This window comes from Thalia democratica, chromosome 7, assembly GCF_965202585.1.
Source record: "Thalia democratica chromosome 7, ktThaDemo2.hap1.1, whole genome shotgun sequence".
Taxonomy (NCBI): domain Eukaryota; kingdom Metazoa; phylum Chordata; class Thaliacea; order Salpida; family Salpidae; genus Thalia; species Thalia democratica.
The window spans coordinates 55,367,043-55,390,295 of NC_139171.1; the positions used below are offsets into that span (position 1 = coordinate 55,367,043).

The 23,253-nt window shown below is 24.7% G+C and overlaps 2 protein-coding genes across 2 annotated transcripts; one reads left to right on the forward strand and one right to left on the reverse strand.

Moving 5' to 3' along the window:
* Positions 1-3,300: 3,300 nt before the first annotated feature.
* Positions 3,301-5,224, forward strand: LOC145841639 (uncharacterized). Its single transcript, XM_082948990.1, has 3 exons — positions 3,301-3,308; positions 4,065-4,445; positions 4,786-5,224. The coding sequence occupies exons 1-3, from the start codon at positions 3,301-3,303 to the stop codon at positions 5,222-5,224; spliced, it is 828 nt and encodes a 275-aa protein (XP_082805116.1).
* Positions 5,225-13,905: 8,681 nt separating this feature from the next.
* LOC145841640 (ammonium transporter Rh type B-A-like) lies at positions 13,906-23,253 on the reverse strand. Its single transcript, XM_082948991.1, has 10 exons — positions 23,249-23,253; positions 22,311-22,474; positions 21,406-21,595; positions 20,819-20,969; positions 20,071-20,215; positions 19,442-19,605; positions 16,901-17,038; positions 15,879-16,012; positions 15,496-15,667; positions 13,906-13,962 (listed from the first exon to the last, which is right to left on the reverse strand). The coding sequence occupies exons 1-10, from the start codon at positions 23,251-23,253 to the stop codon at positions 13,906-13,908; spliced, it is 1,320 nt and encodes a 439-aa protein (XP_082805117.1).

Here is a 23,253-nt window from a genome sequence, read left to right on the forward strand (position 1 = left end):
AACAAAAAAATTTTAACGAAATTTTCAAATGATAAGTAGTAATAAGTTTGAATTTAAATTTAGAATAATAACATGAAACTAAAAGCTGATAAACATTTATAATACATTTTTTGTTTGTTATACTAATTTTACAAGTTCTATTTTAGTTGAGTTGATAAATAACTCAAACTAGCTTTTTTTAGTGTTAAAACATATGTTGATAATACATTATTTAAAACCAAATTAAGCACTTTAAATAGTTTAAACTACTTTACTCCAAAAGACAAACATTAAACGCTCATATATATCAAAAGTTTTAACCTACTAATTTATTTTATAAGTAGTATTTTTACGGAAATAAAAAGTTATTAGTTTATTTAAGCTATTAAACTAAGTTTTAATTAAATTTAGTTACAAAGTACTTAAAACACTTTTTGTAGATGAAAAGTATTTTAAAGCAATTTTGTCATCTCTATAACGAAAAAGACGAATTTAAAATGTAAAACCAATTTAAGCTTTATCGTAAAACAAAAAAAAAAAAAAAACAATTAGATATAAAAATAGTCTACTGTATTGATTTAAATTCCTAAAGAGCTAATTTTTCAAAAATTGTAAAACAGCGACAATAAATCAAGTACAGAAGATATATTTCAAACAAAAGTTATTACATTAATTGATGGTGAATGTTGCTGGCTTGTACTTATTGTTATTTGACTGCTACTTGAAAAACATAATATACACTTTAAACAACAATTTCAATAAAAAATAATTATTCAGCAATTTTTCAATTGACATATTACTTTAAAATTTATTATCATTTATTAGTTGATTAATCTTTTAAAACAACTTGATTTTATTGATAAAGTATATGAAAGATTACTTACATTAGTCATTATTGCATAAATCATTGGAATAAGTAACATACTATTAAACATAATTTTCGTTAAAGCTTAGTAATTTATAGTATTCTTATAAGTATGAATAATAAGTTAATTAAATTAGTTTCACTGCTTATATATAAAAAAGAAGTGTATTTACTTTGTGATAATTTTTATTCTTCCAATAGGTTTGTTAAATCAAAAACGTAGTACAACAGTGATAAGAAATTTTTGATAAAAGTTTAGGTGTTTATATTGATAAGTGTTTTTATTTACAATAAAAATAGATTGCAGTAATAAAGTTTATCTTTAAATTAAAAACTTTGAAAAATTTACAACAGTAAAAAATTATTTTTCACTTGCTAGATATAAAACCAATAAAATCATGTTTATTTACACGACTTCAGTTAACATGTAATTACGTGCCATTAAGTACAATGAAGCAGTAAATACCACCTGTGGCTTTTAGCAATAAATTGTTTGCTTTATTGTTTATTTACGTTTTGTTATTAGTTTAAACAAAACAGATGAAGACAGTATTATGAAAAAAAAACTCTTGTACTTTATTTTGTTTACAAAAATATTTGATAAAAAATTTAGTATTAAATTAAAAATTTTAAACCTGTAAGTAGCAAAAAAAAACAGCGTTTTGAAATTCTATCAAATAAAAAACTTATTTTTTATATAAACTACTTTAAGTATTGTTAACTTTGTTTTTTAACTGTTTTGTTTATTTTTGGCCACAATGTTAAACTATTAATAGAAAGCGTCTTACTAAAATATTTATAACTTTATTTACTGAATTATTAATACTTTACTAAACTTACGAGTTTAAAAGTTAACAAAATTGTTATTAAATACGCATAAGTACATAAAATTCTCACATAATAAAAACTACATTTTAGGCATTATTACCGCAGAAATTTTAAAAACAAATCAGTCTTTTATAACACAAACAAAAGTACTTATAGAAGATAAATTACTCAGCATTTACATTTGTTTTACTTTACTTAATCAACTTTCGAAAAAAAAAAACGATTGTTATTATTCGTTAAATCAAGTTTACCTAACAATGTATACTGTAGTTTAAAGCTTTAAACTCAAAATTATTTAAAACAGAAAATAAAAGTTAAATATGAATACTTTATCATATTTAAAACTTAAACAAAATTTTTGAATGTACTTTATTGATTTGTTTAAAGTAGAAAATTAAATATCCTAAAATTAAAACTAATCTAAAGTTAAAAAATAATTTTTAATTTGCGTACAAACATGTTTTACTTTATAATTCTCATAGTAAACATAAAATATTTTTTAAACTGCTATCATTACTTTAACAGTTTCGGTGCATTTAAACCAATAGTATATATGACTACTTAGGCAAGTAAATTAAAATAAAACTACGTCTAATAAACTAACATATAATAAAGCGAATTTGCGTTTTGAAGTATGTTTGTCTTATTTTCTGCGTCTTTATTATTTTTACTCTAGTTCTTTTTTGTAAAAAGTTTATTTATCCGTTATTTAAAGTAATTTTAAGACATTTTTTAGTTTAAGATTTCAAAGATTTTCAAATCCTTTTGAATAATTAATAAATTTAACTTCTTACACCATCTTTAAAATTCATTTTATACATATTATTTGTAAACAGAAAGTTTTATTTATCCATAGAAAATAAAAAAATTAACGATTTTGTTTGATTGAATAGAACATTAGTAACTTTTCTTTAATAGTTAGTAAAAAGTATTTAAATGGTGTATAAAAAAGCCAAACTTACTTAAAAACTTTCTTTTTAATTTTCGCTAGTTATACAAGACGTGAATATTAAAACTTACTTTAAATTTTTGAAACTAAAAAGACGTGAGTCTCTCTAAAAGTAAGATTTTAAAATGTACTTATCTCATTTTGGTTCGTGTTAATAGTCATACTTGTGTTTTGTAACATTTAAAAAAGAAACATCAGAATACATGGCAAAACAAAATCGTGCTTAATAACTTTTATAATAAACTAGTTTCGACTTTTAAAACATAATTTTCAATGGCAAACTAAAATAAATGTGTACACTACTTATAAATAAATACAAAATTCGAATGCATAAAAGTAAATTTCATCATGAGGCCTTGTTGTGAAATTTAGGTCACAAGAAATAAATTTCAAAAATAAATTGTCGTGACAAAATATTAAAGTTTGTTTTAAATTTATACTTTTTTTCTTAATTGGAACACTCGTGCTTATAGTCACGCTAGTGTATTAGAAATTTAAAATATAAATGTTATTGTAAAAAGCAGACGAGACAAGAAAAAATGTCATGTAGAGAAAAGAGAGACAAAATTCTTTTCTATAATAAGTTGGTTATAACGTTTTTGTTATTAGTATAAGTGTTCGTTTCTTTAGATCGAGGAAAAGTAACTGTTTTATTCAAGTCTTTCAAAAATTGAAAATAATGAAAAGGTAATTAGTTAATGATTAGTTTGAAAATAGAATAAAAGTGTATTTTTGTAACATTTACTGAAAAATTTAAGTTAAAATACCTATAGAAAGTAACTTACAAATAAATTATCAGCAAAACAAAAAAAGTTTTAATAAATCTTTAAACTGTGACAATAAAAGAAATATAATTTTACTTGTTTTGTAATTAATATCAAAACTGTAAAATTATTTGTTTAAAGCTTAAAAAAAAATTAACCGTATTTCAATTAATTTAAAAAACTCTTGAAAAATATAACTTTTGAAGTAGAATAAAATGGTTAAAATTTGAAAGATAATATAAAAAAGTACTGTACACAAGTTTACTTTTGTTTAGTAAGCTTATTTTTATAATAAAAAAAGTACATAAAAGTTTTAGGCTAGGAAATTTTATTCGCAGTAAATAAAACTGTTAAAGTAGTAAAAACCTTTAGTAAACTAAATGTTTTGAAATATTTATTATACAAATACGTTATGCTTATTGTACTTTTAGCTAATTTGAAGAGTAAAATTCGAAGGTGTGAACTTTAATCTGAGGAAAAAAAAATTATCAACTCAATTACTAGCTGATTTAAACATTTAATCAATTAGTTGATTAATCAAATTGCTGCAATTTTCAGTTGCATTAAATTATGAAAAATTTACGCAAAAAAATGTATTAAGTTTATTTGAAGTGTATATATAATTATAGATAAATCATTTTGAAATAATTTTGTCTTAATAACAATCAAAACCTCGCAGTCACAGCATTGAAGTAACCAGCAGTTACGAGGACTGGATACAAATCCGCGAATGTTGGGTTCAATCCTTCGTCAACTACCCCCTTTACAAGTACATGGTTGCTACTGACGACGACAAATTGGCTTTCGAATTCCTCCGCGCTTACTTTCAAGCCAACTATGACGTGACAGTGGCGAGCGGAAACGCGGTGCTGATGTCAGTGAAAGTCGGTTGCCATGGAAACTGTTGTCATGACGTCATTGTAGGCGGGGTGATGTTGCTTCTGCCTGATGTTGAGGGGTCTTGGGGCTGGAAGGCTAAAGACCAGGAACCTTATGACAGGGCTTACCACAAAAATAACTTGCACAAAATCAATCCAGAAGCATTAAGGAGACTTAAAAGGTTTGTTTAAAAAAAGTTAAATATATAGTTACATTAAATAATTAATAACAAAACACTATATATTTATCAAAGAGAGCATTTTTATTTTGTTACGTATTGTTATACAGAAATCATTCTTGTGACATTAAGTAACAAGAAAATATTTAAAACTACTTGTGTTTTTTATGTTAGTAGCATTATAACTTAAGCTCTAGTCTTTTTCCACTGATTATGTTTCATTATCAAAATAAATACTAAAAAGAGGTTTTAAATGACTTGAGTTTAGTTTATAAACTTAAACATACATAGACTACTACTATACTAGTTTTAAAATTTCAAAATAAGTGATAATTTTTTACAGATACGAAAACTGGGAGAACAATTTACTTCACACCTCACCAGCTATGAAACAAATAGGCCCAATGTGGAACGCAATCTTCTGTGCTCTTTCTCCCAAACACACAAATATGAACATTGGCACTAATCTGTACCAATCAGCACTTGATCTTATCAACCAACTCCGTTGTCATGACAACCTTGACCCAACAACTCAAGTCATTGCGGTTACCCACAGTAACCGGGCAGCCCACTTCCACAAAAGTAACGGGTTCATCCAAATAACCCCTAAGCTGATTCCTTATGAAGATGACGGAGAGGTTAAGTTTTTGGTACATGTGCTGAAGCATCGACCCTGCTACCAAAACTTGTCGGGCAAAAGTGATAAAATTGAGTACAAAATAAAAAAGAAACCTAACGGACCAACTGTTGATAGAAAAAATGAAATTGCGACTTCTTTATAGTTTCATGTTAATTTATAGCTTTGCTGTAGACAATTATAACTCTATAGTAGTTCGAGTAGTCCGATAGTAACATTGCAGTTTTATGGTTAAAAAAAAAATATCTTTAGTGACTAGTGTTTTTTAAGCTTAAAAGTTTGTTGTATTCTTTTCAAAATAACTTTTTACTAATTTAGTTTGCATTATGTCGATATTTTTAGTTTTAATCTCCGATATTTAAGAGTTTTAAGTATATCCTGCATGATAAAAACTAAACATTTTTTTTCCAAATGCAGTTTGGTTGTTGTATAAAACTGCATAGAAATGTTTAACATATTTGATTATTTTTTTAGACAGTTATTTAAATTGTAAAAAAAAAATGCTAGTTTTTTCATAACTTGTAAAGTTACATATCTTTGATGTAATTTTCTTTCACATTTAATGTTTAGTGTTAGATTTATGTAAAATAAAGCCTTTCAATACGGTTTTAAACAAAAAATTCTGAAAAGTGACTAAACAAAGTATAAATTACTATACCATCAAATGACATAGTGACCTTGAAAAAGTTCAAAAAATTCTAAAAATTCCGAAGAAGAGGACACTTTATTATAAAAAGTAGTGCTTTTTAAAGATTAAATGTGTCAAGTTAAGGTGAAATTTTCAGCTGCAAAAAGAGCTTAGACCAAACTGATACTTTAACGAGCTACTTTGTGTTAGGAAAAATGTGTTTTGTTAAGTGCATAAAATATTAAACACGTTTTTACGGAAAACTTAAGTTTTTACTAAATTACAGCCTATTCTTTAAATAAGTTTAATTTAAATGAAAATATAGTCAGTAAAATAAATCAAGTAGTAATAACTGAGTTTTTACTTTATGAAATTAAACAAATTCATATTTAAAACATTATGTTATAAAATTCCAACTTGAACTATTATAGAACAAACAAAGCTTTTAACATAAAGATTTATTAGCGTATATAAAACTGTATGTGAAAAATTTATTAAAAGTGTTTAAAGTACAATTCGGTAAATTTATTGGGTTGTAACCCAAACTAAAATAGCTGTTAAAGTTATAAGCCATAAAAACTAAAATTTCTTTTTTATTGCATTATTTATTACTCCTTTTTGAAAGGTATGTACTATTTAAAAGTTGTTTAACATAAAATAACCTTAAAAATTGTAATAAACGTTTTGACTTTTTTTATGCGTACAAGCTTAAATGTATTTTTTAACTCACGAGAATTGTAGTCATGCGTAAAATTAGAATGTATTTCAAAATACAGGGTAACAAACATTAGAAATTATATTTATTTATTTATTAAGTTTTGTATAAGGTAAACTACCTGTATCAAGTTTTCTGTTGAATCATTTCTTTGTTGCTGCTAGTTAATGATTTAAAAAAAACGTTTATCAGTAGAAGCATTTGAAGCCCAGTTGATATTTATAACAAAATGTAAAAAATACTCAATAGTAAAACTTGCTATGTAACTACAGCTGAAAACAGCCTAAAATATATCTAGTTTTACTGTTATGAGAATCTTTAAAAAATATAACTACTTTAAGATAACGTAATTAAAATATTCTAAAAGTTTGATGTTCACAATCTTTAACTTCTTCAACAAACTAATGAAGCAATAAAAACTGCACTCTGTTTTTATTGTTTGAGCAAATCTTCGAGTTAATACTATTCCAAAATAACTTCAAATTAATTAAGTTATTTATGGTTTTCATTGTGAAGTCACTGTTGTTGGTGATGATTGTAACAAAAAAGTGTTTAAGAAAACTAATGACTTAACAAAACACAATGTAATATTACGTCATAAACCATTTAGATATTTACGATCCGTTAAAACTGAAGTTTAAAACTAGTTTTGTCACTAAAAAAATGTTAGTTAGATAAGACTCTGTTTAAAAAAAATCGTGTCAACTTTTTGCAATTATGACATAGAACAAAACTATAATCGACTATATTGTCATTTATCTAACACTATGGTATTTGAACTAAATTTTTAAAGATTTTCTTAAATTTATGACTTTTATTAAGTAGACATAATCAATTATAATATAATATCTTATCTAAATATTCATGGACTAGTAAACAGCTATAAAAGTTTAGTAACTATTGTGTTTTTTTAAACTTAAACTAATTTAAAATAAACTTGAAGACTATAATCATGTAAAATCCTAGTCGTTTTAATATTACAATACGATAATAATTGATACAAATTTATAAAGGACATCTGTTGAAAGTATTATAGATACTAGTATTAACTGGTAATTAGAAATTTTACAATAGTTATATAATTTTATATAATCTAATAAAAGTAAGAATACAAACCGAAGAAATAACTTGATAACACTTAAAGCTTTTAGAATTCAATTAATAATTAATCCGCGCTTTTATAATAATTTTACTGATTTATTTCTTATAAGCAGTGTTATAAAAATAACTATAAAAAAGTCTCAAATAAAGAATAATTATAAAATAAGATAAATTTCCAGTAATTCGAGTATAAACATTTACGTTAATTCGAAGAAAATAAATATTTACAAAAGGAATAATTTAAAACTACTTATGATGTTTACAACACTAGTTTTTTTCTAATGATATTTATGTCTAATAGTCTAAACCCGAATTTAAAATTAAATTTAAATAACACAATGTTATACTTACGAATTATAAATAAAAATATTTTTTTGTTTTATGATATACAAGCAGTAATCTTTATTGATAAAACAAGTGCAAAATAATAATAACTTATGAACAAACATTGTTGTAATTTTTGTTAGTTTACTAGGTCAGTTATGATAATACTTAAATTATATTCTGTATTATACATAACTGTAATTCTTATCAGTTCATAAGTCACTTATGATATAACTTGATTTTAGTCTGTGATAGACATAGTTGTAATACTTATTAGTTTACTAGGTCAGTTATGATAATAATTTATTTTTAGTCTAAAAACAGTCATGTGAATTAAAACTATCTACCACATAGTAAAAACAGGCACAGCTTTTTAGAAGAAAAGTTATTTATTTTTTTCTCAGATAAAATATAAACTTTAACTTTGAAGTATAAAACAGAAATAAATTTAAACTTTTAAAAACAAATTTTACTGCCGAGCTTAATGTTTATTTACAAAGCAATTATTAACGTGTAATTATATATATAATTGAATAATTGAAAGTAGTAAATAGCACCTGTACTGTTTAGTCATAAAAGTATTTTGGTTAGAAGTTTATTGTGTTTTCTCAAAGGTATTAAACAATAGTTTTTAATTTTTAAAGCAAAGCATACATGTTACACAACCAAAAATTTTATTTTTTTTAGTTTTTGTTTAGTTACTAACAGTTTTTATATAACGTTTTTCAGTGAATTTTTATAACAACATAATTTTGTAACATTTAATTTTTTAATTAAACTGATGCTTAATAAAATATAATGAAGCAGATTTCTTTAATATAAACAACTTCATTGTTGGTTATGTTTGAAAAAGAAACAAAAAATATTTATATCTTTAAAAACTCATTTTTTAGCCTTCAAGTAGTATTGTACAAAACTTATTCAAAATTTGCTTTAATATATTTAATACCACTGGTTAATAAAATAAATTAATTAAAGATAGTTGTTCAGAAAGTTTCAAAAGTTAAAAATAAATTGAATTAAACTTTACATGGCGAGTAAAATGTTGGTCAAAACTGATAATAATCGAAAAAAAAGTATAAAATATGTTTAAAACTTTATTTAAAGCAAACAATTTGTAAGAAAAAATTAGGAAGATTTATAAAATAGCTTGAAATTGTATACATTTATTCTAATTTAAACTATGTTCTTAACTAAAATGTTTAAAAAAATCATGTTTTTTAGCTTTTAGTAGAAGCTTGTTTTAGCTAAATAAAAAATCATTATTTTAATACAGTAAGTAAAAAAATATTTTAAATAGCTGTAAGCGTAATGAAGTAAGCTATTAATATTACGCATATATTTATCACAAGAATTTGCACAAATCTTGATTAAGCTGACAGCTAAACTTTAGTCGTAGTAGATACGTAAATCAATCTTCTGAAGCACTTTAATTAAGTTATCTCTTAGTTCTGTAAACTCAGTTTTATTAATTTAATTTTTACTTAGCTCAAATTTAAGTCTAATAAAAAATAGAGAACTTTTTATTTATTTACTATTAAAGTGAGTTAAGTTTAACTTTTTGCTCACAAATAACAGATTAAAGTCAGAATTTTGGTTATTTAAAACTACTTAAAACAGTTAGACTTTTAATATGAACATTTAAACGATAACACAGTTTTAAGTTTAGCTGACAACTGGCTAAAAAAGTTTAATAGATAACTTTTTTAACTTTTAAAATTAAAAAGAAAAAAAAAACTACAACCTGTCAGAGCTGTTAAAAAAATAATGTTTTTTGTATAAATAAATATCTTAGTCTTATTTTAAATTATTCTATCAAAACAAATTTTTTGATTGTGAAAAGCTTATATATTTTTGATATAACATTTTTTAAACAGTTAAAACTTTTTGAAAAAAGTTTCAATCTTTTTTAAGATTAAAAACTAAATCTACTTTATTAATATTTATTTGCATATGGTACAAGAATGTTATCATAACAAAAAAAAGTTGATACAAAAATACAAATCTTTTCTATTACTGGAAATTAACAATTAACGTTTAAAATAAAATTGCAAAATATTTATTATATCCGTTTCTATCATTTGTTTAAAGTGTTTCCGAGTAAAATTTCTTTGGTTTATTATAGAATGGAATACTGGTTCCTTAAAGAAATACAAACTATTAATTTAAAAAATTTAAACAGCTGTTAATTTTTGACTTCTGTTTTTTTTACTGTTGATCAGTACTGTTTGAAACAAAACTAAAAAACAAATAATGTAAAACTAAAAGTGATAAGATGTCTTAAGAGAAAATTTAAAGTAAACTACAGTGTTAAACTTATTGTTACTTTAATTTAAATTGTTATAAATTGATTAACCTAAAAAAATTACACAAATATTTTCGAACGTTTTTTGTGATTTAGTGCATAAAAACATACAAAAAAAACCCTATTAGTAGCTAATTAATAAAACATTCTTTTGAAAGTACTAGTTTAAAGTTTGAAAAAATACATACAAAAATAATTTCCCTTAGAAAAATTATTTGGTTTGACTTTTTTTAAAAGGTATATGTATAAGCAATTTTAGGATATTTAGTGTCAAGTTATATTATAACTAAAGTGTACTGTTTCATTTGCAATTGTTAAACCAACACTTATCTTATTAAATATTTTAACAGCCAATTGTGTATTCAAAAGCATAAAGTTTCGTCATACAGACTCTTATAAACTTGGTTTAAACGTCTCTTTAATACAATTGGTTCGAAAAAAGTATCAATTTTAGTCTAAAGTTTATTATTAGAAGTCTTAGACTTCGTTTTGTTGAAACAAAAAAAAAATACTTACAATTTTTGTACATAGATGCCGATGAAAAACTTTTTAAGCACAAGTTTAATAAGCCTTTTAAAAATATTCAACATACCAAATCATAGTATACTAAGTACTGTTTAATTCGAAAAAAAAACTGTAGAAAAATGTTTAATAACAATAAATTTATATGAGTTTTAAGGTTAAGTTGATTTTGATAAGGCATAAGAAATTAGATTACTCCAAACAAAGCAATCCAGTTCATATAATTTTACGACATTGTAAACGATGTGAATTCCCATGCTAAATATTACGAAACATACTGCGTATCAAATAACTACGTGTTTTAATTGATTTCATGGTCAAGTTTTACATTTCAATCTATTTACATAATTTTTATTTTTTAATTGACAAAAAAAAATTCAACTTTTTTGTAGACGGGTTTTAGTGTGTAAGAAAATAAAACTCAAATTTAAACTGCAGGCTATGCAGAACCTGTTTAGATTCGGTTTTAATATCTGTTTGCATAGTTTTTACTATAGATTTAAATAACGTTGACTTTTAAAGGGTGTTTAACAACTACAAATTTCTTTCTTTTAGATATTTATATAGTGCAGTAAGAATATTACTCAAAACTATTTATACGACAGTTTCTAATATATGATAATATTTTATATTAGTGTTTCCACTTAGTACTTTATTTAAAGGTGTAATCTAAAACACAACTAATATTCTTGTATGCAGGCATATAAAAATAATGCAGAATAATTCTTAATATTTAAGTTTACAAAATACAAAACTTTTTATTTTCCAGAAATAAATATCACAATCAATTATATCTTTCTTTTCGAGTCATAAGATGTTAACAATCGCTATATAAAAACAATTTGGAATATTATTTTATTTTAGGATCATATTTCTAGCATATATAAAGTTTAATCGTTAATATATAGCAGAACATTGTTTATTAGTCTACACTTAACAGTTTCTATGACATCAGCCGATTCAACTACGTAATTTGTCAGTATTAATACGTTTTGCATTTTTAATCAATCTTTCAAGCAAATATTATTCAAGCAGTATACTTGACCGTATAATTAAAGTCTATTATTGACCATTTTATTTATTATGTTTTGAATAACATACTAAGAGATTAAAAGAACTACCTTAAAATATTTTAAGTTGAAATTAACAAGCTTAAGTTTTTAAAGTTTATATCAATTAATTTTTAATAAGCCAGTAATAAAATGAGTATAAAACTATAAAGAAATTTTCGTAGCTATTTGTTTGTTGAAGTTTTTTAGTTATGTTACTATGAAAACATGTATCAAACGACGTATTCTGTATGGGTACTACGTATTTAGGTTGTTATGTATGTAATAAATTTACAACTAAAATACAACGAGTTCTTACGTATGTAATAAAAACATGTTATGATATTTGGGTGCATCAACGTTTATAAAAAGTTCCATGAACTCCAAAAAAAAATTCAAAGAAATTTACAGTTAAATATTCATGTATTTTTTTATACCCATTTGTTACTAGTGTTATTCAAGCAAAAAAACACAGTTTTCAAAATAATTGTTAAATTAAGCTCTTACATATGTAAGTGAGTATAATTTTTCTAATTACAAAACATGATCTACTGTCAGGTGTAAAAAAGCCTTTAATGTATATAACATTACTTTATAAACCTTTGTAAACAAAATAATTTCTAACAAACTATTTTAATATTCTAGTTTTCAGAAAAGTGTTATGAAAAGAAGTAAATTTCTTTAAGCTTATTAAAAATCACTTTTTTTAATGTACTTGGACATTAAATCTTACATTTAATAAAAAGTATAGACTAGTACTTAGACGTTTTTCTGAGTAATTATTGTTCGTTTAATTAGATAAACAAGTACATATTTTTTGATGTCAAAAAAATTACAGGTCATGAGTTACGTCTTCAATTAAAAAATACATAGAAGTTGCTGATTGTTAATAATCAAATTTCTGTGTATTGTTTGTTTTTAAATGTCAAATAAAGCATATGTTTTTTATTATAATGACATATTAATTTGAAACAGTATGTTCATATTTTAACTATGAATAAATTGTTTGTGAATATATAGAAAAAATATTTTTTCTAAAATCAAGCATTTATGCGTTATTACGTTTTAATTTTTTAATATTTTTAAAGTTTTATAAAGCTCATAACAACAATTTTTTTTTAATTTATAGAAAAATGTTTAAAAAACGTTTTCTAAAATCAGTTTAAATATTTTAAATAGTTTATATTTACGCTTAAACTGCAAAAAATTACACCTCGTGAGATATTCCACTTGAATATTTTGTTTAAAAATATTTCTAATGACAAAAAATTGCCTTCAGTTTACGTCTATATATAAAGTGATAAGTAAACGCATTTGTTTAAAAAGTAGCAACGATAGTTGCTTTCAAGTTTCTGACTACGTCTATAACACTAAAAATAATACTGTACTGAATTATTTTATAACCATTAAGTTAAATATATCATTAACGTAGATATTATTCATTAAATTTTAATTTCATATATAGTTTGTTTTATATAAATTTTGCTTGTAATAATTAAAATCTTTATATAATTTATTGATATCTAAAAGTACAATTTGTAGAAGTTAAACACAACACAATAACAAAACTTTTAATTTTAATTAAATTATACTTTATCTGTTTTTTTTTAAGTATTGTGTTTATGATTAATATTAAAAATGAGTATTGTTTCAATTTTTGACTTTTTGTAACTAAATATGTAATATATTTTTAGTTTTTTATAACTCAATTCTGTCTTTTTTACAATTCCGAATAAGTTTTTATTTATTTGCTATCCTTTTAAAAGTTTCTATAAGAATTTTTAAAGCTTTTATTTGAATTTTTTAAAACTATTTATAGTATAGCAAGGTAATTTTTTAATATCAAATTATAGTTTTATGTTTAGTTAGTGCTTTCTTAATCATTAAAAAGTAAGTGAGTTTTTATTCTAAAATTATAGTTTCTCAATTACGTATATTACAAACAATAAGTTAATTATAGTTTTTTAAAAATACACTTCTAATAACAAATACAAATGTTTCTGAAAACACAACGGTCTATTTTGCAAGATTTAAAGAACTTAAATCAAGTTGTAACTTAATAAAAGCAATATTAGTAATTCGTTCTACTTTATATTAAACAGAGATAGAAAAAATACAGCATACTGTTTAAATTTAGCTAAAACCTTATAAAAAAAAAAACTATTAAAATCATCCAAGATTTTCAAGCCATCGATTGAAGTTCTGTTTTGTTTTCATCAATGTCATCATTTTCTTCGCACTGTAACAAAAAACTTGTAAAACATTAGAAATTATTTTAATAAAATGGTGTATTTTTGATTTACAAATTTTAAACAGATTAAGTTAAGTTGTCATATTTAAAGATAATATATAGATTATTTTCGTTAGTGTTACGTCTGTTTCAATCGTTAAATTTAGTTTAAGCTTTTAGCTATATTTGCAACTGTTTACATTTTCAACAATAGGTTAAAACTAAATTTTCAGATATTTATTATACTACGGTATTTTAACAAATAAACTTTATAAATAAAAACAAAGTCAAGTAGTTAAAGTTTTGATTTTTGCATTACAAAAAATTGTTAAAATAACATTTCAATATTTTCCCTTAGTTGGAGCTATTGAGGTGATTAAATTAAATAGATAATTAGAATAAGAATCCGAAAAAAAAAACAATAAACAGATGACTTAGTTTAGCGTAACACTTCGGCTGAACTTATCTTTTGCGTCTAACTCATTTTGTGTAAGCTTTTACTTGCAAAATTTGTTAACCATATTATAAAGTACTCGTTGTATATTTTTGCGAAATAAAACAAGTTGTGACTTTGTTACAAATCGATCTTTAATTGTTTTTTTTATTTGTATTGAGTATTATTATGCAGTTTTTGCTAAAGTTTCATAGATACGCTAGCTTAATTTATTAACTTAAAGATGATGTATAAGGTTTAATTTCATTTGTTCATGTACAAACTCTAAAGCAATAACAGAAAGTCATAAATTTTTTCAGAGGCTTACAAGACATCCTTGTACAGGTCTATGAGTTGAGTTTAGTTAACAAAATAAAAACGCTTGTTAAATCTGATGATAGAATTCTTATAAGGTCTACCAATAACATTATACTAATTAGTAACAGTACTACTATATTACACTCCCGTACTACTACAGTTAAAACCCTGCTGCATCATTACTTCTACTTAATTCTACAAAAAAGAACCGTGTGAAGAAAAAAAACGCTTTATAATTTTTAAGATTTTTATTTGTTTAAATACTGAGCCTTTATATGAAATATAGCGGAAACTGGTCACAAGAAAGTAAGCTTTATAATATAAAATGCACCTTTGAATTGTACAGTTTTTTTTTTACAGTTCTTACCTAACTTCTGCATTTATTAGCATTTTATGCACGCAAATAAAAAAAAATCATTACTTTAGAAAATCCTATCAAACAGCTAAAACATACGTACCTTCTAAATTTGAACCGAACTAATTGTATTGAAAACAAAGTTTAACAACCATAATAAAATATACTTACCAGAGAATAAAACCAAACATTTTAAAGTCGAAGTGCAATTTATTATTTAGACTTGTACTACTTAGGTTCGTACTTCCTGTTTAGTACGCACTTAATAGCTGTATTAAAAGTTCATTCTTAAGGAAAAGGTAAAATTATTAATTTCTGTTTTTCTCTAAACTGACACCTAACGGTAAAACAAATCAGTCTTAATTAAAGTTTATAAGAAAACGTTGACTTGTCAATTCTAAATGCAATTTACTTTTACGTATTCCGAACTATTTACCTTCCAAAACACTTGGTCTTCGTACAATTCGTCATGATTCATTCTGTCGAACAGCGGAAGTGACATGATCAATCCGGTTATTGCTCCTGTCACTAGGGAGAGTGCTATGCAGACTACCAGCGAGTAGATTTGGAACGCGGCTTGATCCTCGCGTTTGATCAGTATTTCGTAGCTGAAATTTAAACGTGACTAAATAACATGTTTCGTTTTTATGTTTAGCATCTTCCAAGTTAAACTTGAGTAAAAACTAAAAAAACACCAAAAAAAAATATTTAGTTAGTTTCAATGGTACTAAATCAGAAATAAACCTTAACTGTAAGTTTGTATAGCGTAAAATACATTTGTTAAATAAACTTCAACCTATTTAACTTAATTCAACCTACCTATCTTTGTATTGTTCTTTAGTGGCGAGAGATGCGAGTATTGCACTGATGCAGGCTCCTAAGATTCCGGGCATCCCGTGAAGATTGTGCACTCCGCAAGTGTCGTGGAGACCTATCTTCTTCTGAAGAAGTGGCTGTAAAATAGTTACTGCTTAGTTGCTTTGAATTTTAAACTTATAGGTGTTTAGTAGCTACTAATGCAAAAAAAACAAAGCTTTTAATGCTGATGGGTGCTGAACATATGTTTTGATGTAACATTTGTTTTATGTAATCAAGTACAAATGTTATACTTTATAGTACTTAGACTTTTAAGTATGTTGCTTTAAGTATATCTTGAATGTTGAACAAAACAATTAAGATTTGTAATTACAGATTTGTAATTGTAACACAAAAAAATTAACTTAAGATGTACCATGGTGCTTTATTTTTAACTTTTATCGCGTAATTTTTTGTTTAACTTGTACAAAATTATTTTATATTCTGTATCAACCATTGCAGAGAAAAACAGAACTTAATTAAAAATTATATTTAAAATAATCTACTTTTATGACTTATGTTTACTTTTGAGATCAAAAGCTATAAGTAAAAAAATATCGTCTACAAAAGACAAAAATGTTCTACTTTTTTTGATATCAGCATTAGTTGCTTAATCGAACTACTTTTTATAAATGTAAAAACAATTGAAAAGGTGTTTTATTATAAATAACTAATATATTTCTGTAGTAGTTATTAAAGTATATTACTATTGAACTTTGTAGTATATAGTTATTTGCCTTAACTAAAAGAGAATGCTCAATTTACTGAAATGTAAATAGGTTATTTAAATATTTTTTTGCAATTTAAATATTTCTATTCACGACCTTTTCAAAGCAATATAATTCGGTGGCAAAAAAATTGCGAACTTTTAAAGAAAATTAAAAATATTAACTTTGTACTAAAAACTTTTAATTTGTTTTATACACTTTAAAGAATTTTGAATTCTTTGCTTATTATTTTGAAATTATTAAGTTTATTTTATTTACCTGAACATAGTAGTATCCGAGCGTAGAAACAATACCGGCAACTGTCCCCATTATAAGTGCAATGTACGGTTGAACGAGGAAATCTGCGTTTGCCCCCATTATAACACCACCTGCCAGTGCTGCGTTTTGTACGTGCACCTGTAAGAAATTTGAAAGTATTATAATCTTTTGAATGTTCTAGTTTGCAAAAAGTGTAGTTTACCAGAATGTAAAATTAAATTGGTCGATTTCGTTAGTTATACAATCTGCTATTTCAATCACACCGCTTGCTAAGCCTGTTATACTTTTGTCAAAGCTCAAAACATTTTTATCATTTTATTAGGTATTGAAGTACAATGCAAATCTACTATTACTGGGTTTTGCAAACAGTTTTCAAATAGTTTATTTATGATGAATTTGGCGTGATTAATTTTATGGATTAAAAGAAAGCTTGACCTACTTGACCGCATTGATTACACCATCTGATACTTAAAACCCGCCGCAAGGTTTTAATATTTTTTTTAATTTTTGCATAACACTAATTGCTAATACTTCAGTGAATAAAAAACCAATAACTTAACAATGACTTACTCATTTTGATAAAAATTAAAATCATAACAAGACTCTTTAAAACGAAATAAAATGAGCTTTGAAAATTATTTATAAGTTTAAAACATTCAAACAATTATGTTTTTACAAAAAGTTAACAAACAGTTAATAAAACGGTTTGATATATAATTTTCAAGTGAAAATTGATTAGAGTTTTATTTAGATTATAATGTTTGTAATTACTCACATTTTTATAAAGTAATAGTAGTACAATAGTTATTGATAAATATCATAAACTAATTCATTAGAAAGAAAACTTAACTTTTTTTTAACTATGATAACCATTTAAAATTCTATGTTTGATTTTTATTAATAATTATTTTTATTTGAAAAAGTTCTAGTGCTGCTGTTATATCTGTAGAACTACTTTACAAACTGTTTTATGCTTTTTGCGTGCGAATATTTTTGTTTTTTATTATTAAACTATTATAAAACATAAACTAAAGAAAGAATTTTATATGTATGTTACTGAAAAAAAAAATTCACAGTTTTTAAGGTTTTAAACATTGACAATACCTTACTGTCGTGTAGCATATAAAAACATAAAGATATCTAGAGACTTATGTATCAAACTATTAATTTTCTAAGTTTAAGCGATATTAAATCAATCAAAAGTGTTAGAATATATTATTTAACGATTTATATGCTTTTAAAATTATAGTTTAATATAAGTTAAATGTACAATCAGAAAATTTTACGCAAGTGAGCAGATTAAATAGCATGAATGAAAATATAGTTTGTCGCAACAATTAATTGATAAGCGTTCCAAAATTATTTTTTTTGTGGTTAAAAGAAGTATTAATTGGTTTTCCTAAGTTTCACAACAATTCAAGGGTACTATTTAGCTTACTAAACAAATAATTATTAGCTCTAATATGAATTCTTCTAATGAGCATTCTATCATTACTTTTGCTTTGAGTGTTTGCGTTAATTGTTTTTTTAACCTCATATTGTTTAACGGAGCTACGCTTTTAGCTTAACAAACAACAATTGCTTCAATTTTGATTAGCACAAAGTCATTTATCGGAATGTAATTGTGTTTTTTATTAATCAACTTATTATTGAAATATTTTATTTTCTGTTATTGAAGTTTTTTAGCAGTATAAAACTAGCGTCACAATGCACTAAACATTATATTTGTTACAACACGTATCTTAATGTATGATATAATTTTGCTTGTTTGTGTTTGTTATAAAAAATTATTTATTTTAAAAGTATTCAAGCAACCTTTTTTTTCAACAATTTAATTAGAAAATCAAACATTGAAATTATTTATTAGACATTAACGGAAATCAAACAATTTTGCTTTGTAATAATTTGCACAGTTATAAATTTTAATTTAATATCGTTTGAAAATTTATTTATATTAAAAAGTATGTTAACTCTTTAAAATACCATATTCAACTTTTAGAAGGTGTTCAAGGTCTGAAAAAATTATGAATCAAACTCCTGAAAATGTAATACACCTATACTACTTATAACTATTTTCTCGAAATTTTCAGTGATGCAATGAAGCGCTCAGAAAAAATTAAAAAAAAAAGTCTTTTTTAAATATGAAAGATATATAACTATTTTTTTTTCTACTAAATACCTAGTTGCACAAAATTAAGTACTAAAGATAACGTAAACGGGCTTAAATTGCATTAATAACGTGTGTACATAAGCTTTGTTCGTAAGATTAGTAATTACAACTAATCTATCAAACTTGTTGTACATATCAAGCACTGCTGTCAATGTAACGTTAGTTTGTTAAATAGATCATACATGTAAAGTATATGATACAATTCATTAATTAACAGCGCTCAACGTAGATAAATTACATGGTAATTACCGAAAGTATAACTAACCACTTTGTATTGCTTGTAATTTTTATAACTCTATCACCAAGGTATCATAGCTAACTAAGTTTAAGAAGTACAAACTAGAAATCCTGGCAATTATGACGTCACTAACCATGTCGAACTTGTTGTCTTTGTTCAAAACAGCCGACAGTGCAAAAGTGCTAGTAGTGCATGCTGACAAGGACATTATCGTGTTGATTATGGCCCTTTGTCTGTCCGCCCCGGTGGCAGGTCCCGCGTTGAAACTCGGCCAAAACAACCACAAAAACAGTGATCCTAGAATTTTATCATTAAAATTAAATGAATATGTTTAGGTTGCTACAAAAAATTGTTTAAAAATACGTCTATAACTTTAAGCATATTTTGATCTAATGACATAAACTCTTCGAAACTTTAGTACAAAGTTATTGAGTTTTAAATTAAGTACTTTTTATTTTTTGCTTAATCCGTAAAGTATTCGATATCATAAAATAATAAAAACAAGTTAAGATAAAAGTTACATAGCTACAAGTTTAAATAAAAAAGAAGTTTACAGCTGGTAAAAGTGTTTTTAATTATCTTTTTTAAGTGTTGTACAAATACAATCAGAATAATAGTATCTTTAGCTTAATATTACTTTGCACCCTGCATCTCTTTATACTCACTTTTTATTAATATAATTTACATTTTACATGCTCTTTTGAAGACATTAGCTTAAAAACAAGTGAAGCATTACACTTAACATAATAAAAAAAAAAAAACCAATCATAGCGAAGAGATCAGACTGGTAGGAAGATCCTTCCTTTTCATTGGTAGAAGGAGCGAATTTGCTTAACACAAATGAAACAGCGAGTCCGAAGTAGCAAGCGAATATGTGAATGACAATTGTGCCTCCTACATCGGTGAGCTAATAAAGTTTTACACTAGTCGGCTAAATATTAATATTAATATAGATATAATCGTCATGTGTTATAAGTATGAAACAAAGTTTTAAACATGTTAGTATTTAATTTTGTAGCTTTTCAAACAGGGTGGAGAAAACCTCTATGTATAATTTTAAAACTTTTCATAAGTTCGACGTAAACAGAAAATGTTTTAAGCCTTGCATCTGTCAAAGTTGTTTGGTTAAGCATAATAAGAAACAAATGTTCAATTAATAAAAATAATGTTCTGCTTTAAATTTTAATAAATCTCGTTAGGTATTCTATTTAATTATATTGGATTAGTGATTTATGTGGTTCTTCGTTAAGAATTTATTACAGTACTTTTATAAAGAAAGTTTATTTTTTTTAATGCTACGTTAATTCTTTTTATGAACTATATTTAATTTTCTTAAATTGTCCTGGTGTATTAGCTGTTATGTCTATTTTTACAGGCATTAATTTACTAGCTTACTAAAGGCATTATCAAAACTACTTAAACTAATAAAAATAAGTTTAAAAAAAAGCTTTATTGTTTCTTTTGAAACATATTTTTTATATATATTACAATATATTTTTTAAATACTAACTTGCAATCCTTCAAGACAAACGTAGACACCAATGTTGTAAAACACCACCTCCAAAGTTGCCATGACAACCAGTTGCGTGGGGCTGACCACACCCAATACACAACAAAAAGATATCAGGATGGTAGCCACCGCGAAATCGGCGTGGAGGAAACTGAGGTATTTAAGTTTTAATGTTTTAAGTAAATTAAGTAAATGTTTAAGTTTAATTTTTATTGATTTAAAACACAGCTACTTAATTTTTTATTTTTTTCCCTGTTTAATCATGTTATGAACATGAAAAATAGACCGTGTTAATAAAGACGACAACCTTTACCATATTTATGCTTTTTAAACTTAAGTTTAATGTTTATTTAATTACAATAAAGTTAAAAATTTTTACCGCGTTAAATTATGTTATTACATAAACCATATAAAATTTCAAAAATGTTGTCATTGTTCATTTTCTAAAGTGCGGTTTTCTAACAGACCATAAAACTAATAGTCTAAATATCAATTTAGTTTCCACTTAAAAACCTCTCAAAATTGAGCTTAGTGTTTTTTAACAAAAAACTTAATTCAATTTTGTTATATATAAACAAACTAAAAACCTCTCCAAGCTAAGCTTAATTGTGCCGTCGCCCCCCACGTTACCAAACCATCCGTTGACGAGAAGCGACCACTGTATGACGTAACAGGTGAGGAGAAAGTCGAAACCCAGCGAGCCGTATCCGTGACGTTTGAGGAAGCTCAACAGGAAGCCGATACCGACCAGCATCATCACGTGCACGTCTTGAAACACTGCGTGACGTCATAAAATGTTTTATGTTTATATAAATACTGTCATTAAAACTTTTATTTTTTGAACTGATTTAGATTGATGCAGATGATCTTATTTAAAAAAAGAAAACTTCTTGATTTGATTGTCAAGAATATAATGTATCATTTTAAAGCTGTTTTCAGCGCTGTACAAAACTGTAAAAGTTAATCGGTATATTAGTTTGATTTATTGAACAACATTCTTGTTTCACCTATTTTAAATTATAAATGAATTAATATAAAGTTTATAAAGATCATGAGCATATGTTTGATTTATTGAACAACATTCTTGTTTCACCTATTTTAAATTATAAATGAATTAATATAAAGTTTATAAAGATCATGAGCATATGTTTGATTTATTGAACAACATTCTTGTTTCACCTATTTTAAATTATAAATGAATTAATATAAAGTTTATAAAGATCATGAGCATATGTTTGATTTATTTAACAACATTCTTGTTTCATCTATTTTAAACTATAAATTAATTAATATAAAGTTTATAAAGATCATGAGCATATGTTTAAAATTTTCGGAAAATCGTTTTTAATACTTATTTAATCTGAAATAAAACATCATAACGGTTTATATTAGTCTTAAGTTTTAACTAAGTTGAAAACTTAAACTATATTGAACTTTACGAAACATTATAAATTACTACACAAATTATGTCACTGAAACAAATGACACGTACGAGGGTAAAGTTCCGCGTCTTTCTTTAAAGCATCCTTTTGTTCTTGTGACGTATTGTTCTTGGGTCCGGTGTGATCGGGATCGTACTCCACGAAAATTCCGAACAAAATAATGAAGACTACTTGGGATGCAAATAAAAATCCCGATATTAATCCCCTGGTGTTGCTGTGTATAAAAAAATATATTCAACTTACAGAGATAAAAGTTATCTAGAAATTTGCATGGTGTTTTTAAATAAATTTTAGATTAATATCACTTAATTTTATTTTTGAATTAGTACTATAAAATCTGACTGAAAAATCAATGTGTACTTTTGGTTAAGTTATTGTTATAAAATTATATCGCTAACGCCTTTAATAAATTAACTGTTTGAGAAATTTAGTTGTGAAAAGTAAATGACATGCGTTTTTTTATTTTTTGCTTTATTCCGTTTCGGCATTGAAATTTTTTTTAATCCTTTTGTTTCTAAATAAATTAACCGTATGAGATTCAGGTCAGTACAGCAAGCTTAGGAAAAAATTGAAGCTGTTGCAAAGTTAAATCAGTTATCTACTGTCCCTAAGTTACTGACAGTTTCTATAAAGTCTTAAAATTTTTCTATTTGTTTAACATTTTAGTTTACATAACAATTAAAGTAATAATTTAGGTCTTTGTAGATAGTTTATACCTAAATGTGTTAATTAGTATAGCTTGAAAAGTTAAATCAGTTGTTTACTGTTCTTAAATTACTGACAGTTTCTATAAAGTCTTGAAAATGTTTTCTATTTGTTTAACTTTTTAGTTTACATAACAATTATAGTAATTGTTTAGGTGTTTGTAGATAGTTTATACCTAAATGTGTTAATCAGTATAACTTAAAAAATTAAATAACAAATAATCAAGTATGATTCCATATGCTTATTATACGTAAGCTAAAACAATCAGTTGTTTGAAACTAACGTCAT

Coding starts and splice junctions, on each gene's coding strand:
- LOC145841640 (XM_082948991.1), bottom strand. Junction 20,970..21,405: donor ATTAAGCTTAGCTTGGAGAG/GTTTTTAGTTTG, acceptor TAAATACCTCAG/TTTCCTCCACGCCGATTTCG. Junction 16,013..16,900: donor TCGGATACTACTATGTTCAG/GTAAATAAAATA, acceptor ACTATTTTACAG/CCACTTCTTCAGAAGAAGAT.
- LOC145841639 (XM_082948990.1), top strand. Junction 4,446..4,785: donor GCATTAAGGAGACTTAAAAG/GTTTGTTTAAAA, acceptor AATTTTTTACAG/ATACGAAAACTGGGAGAACA.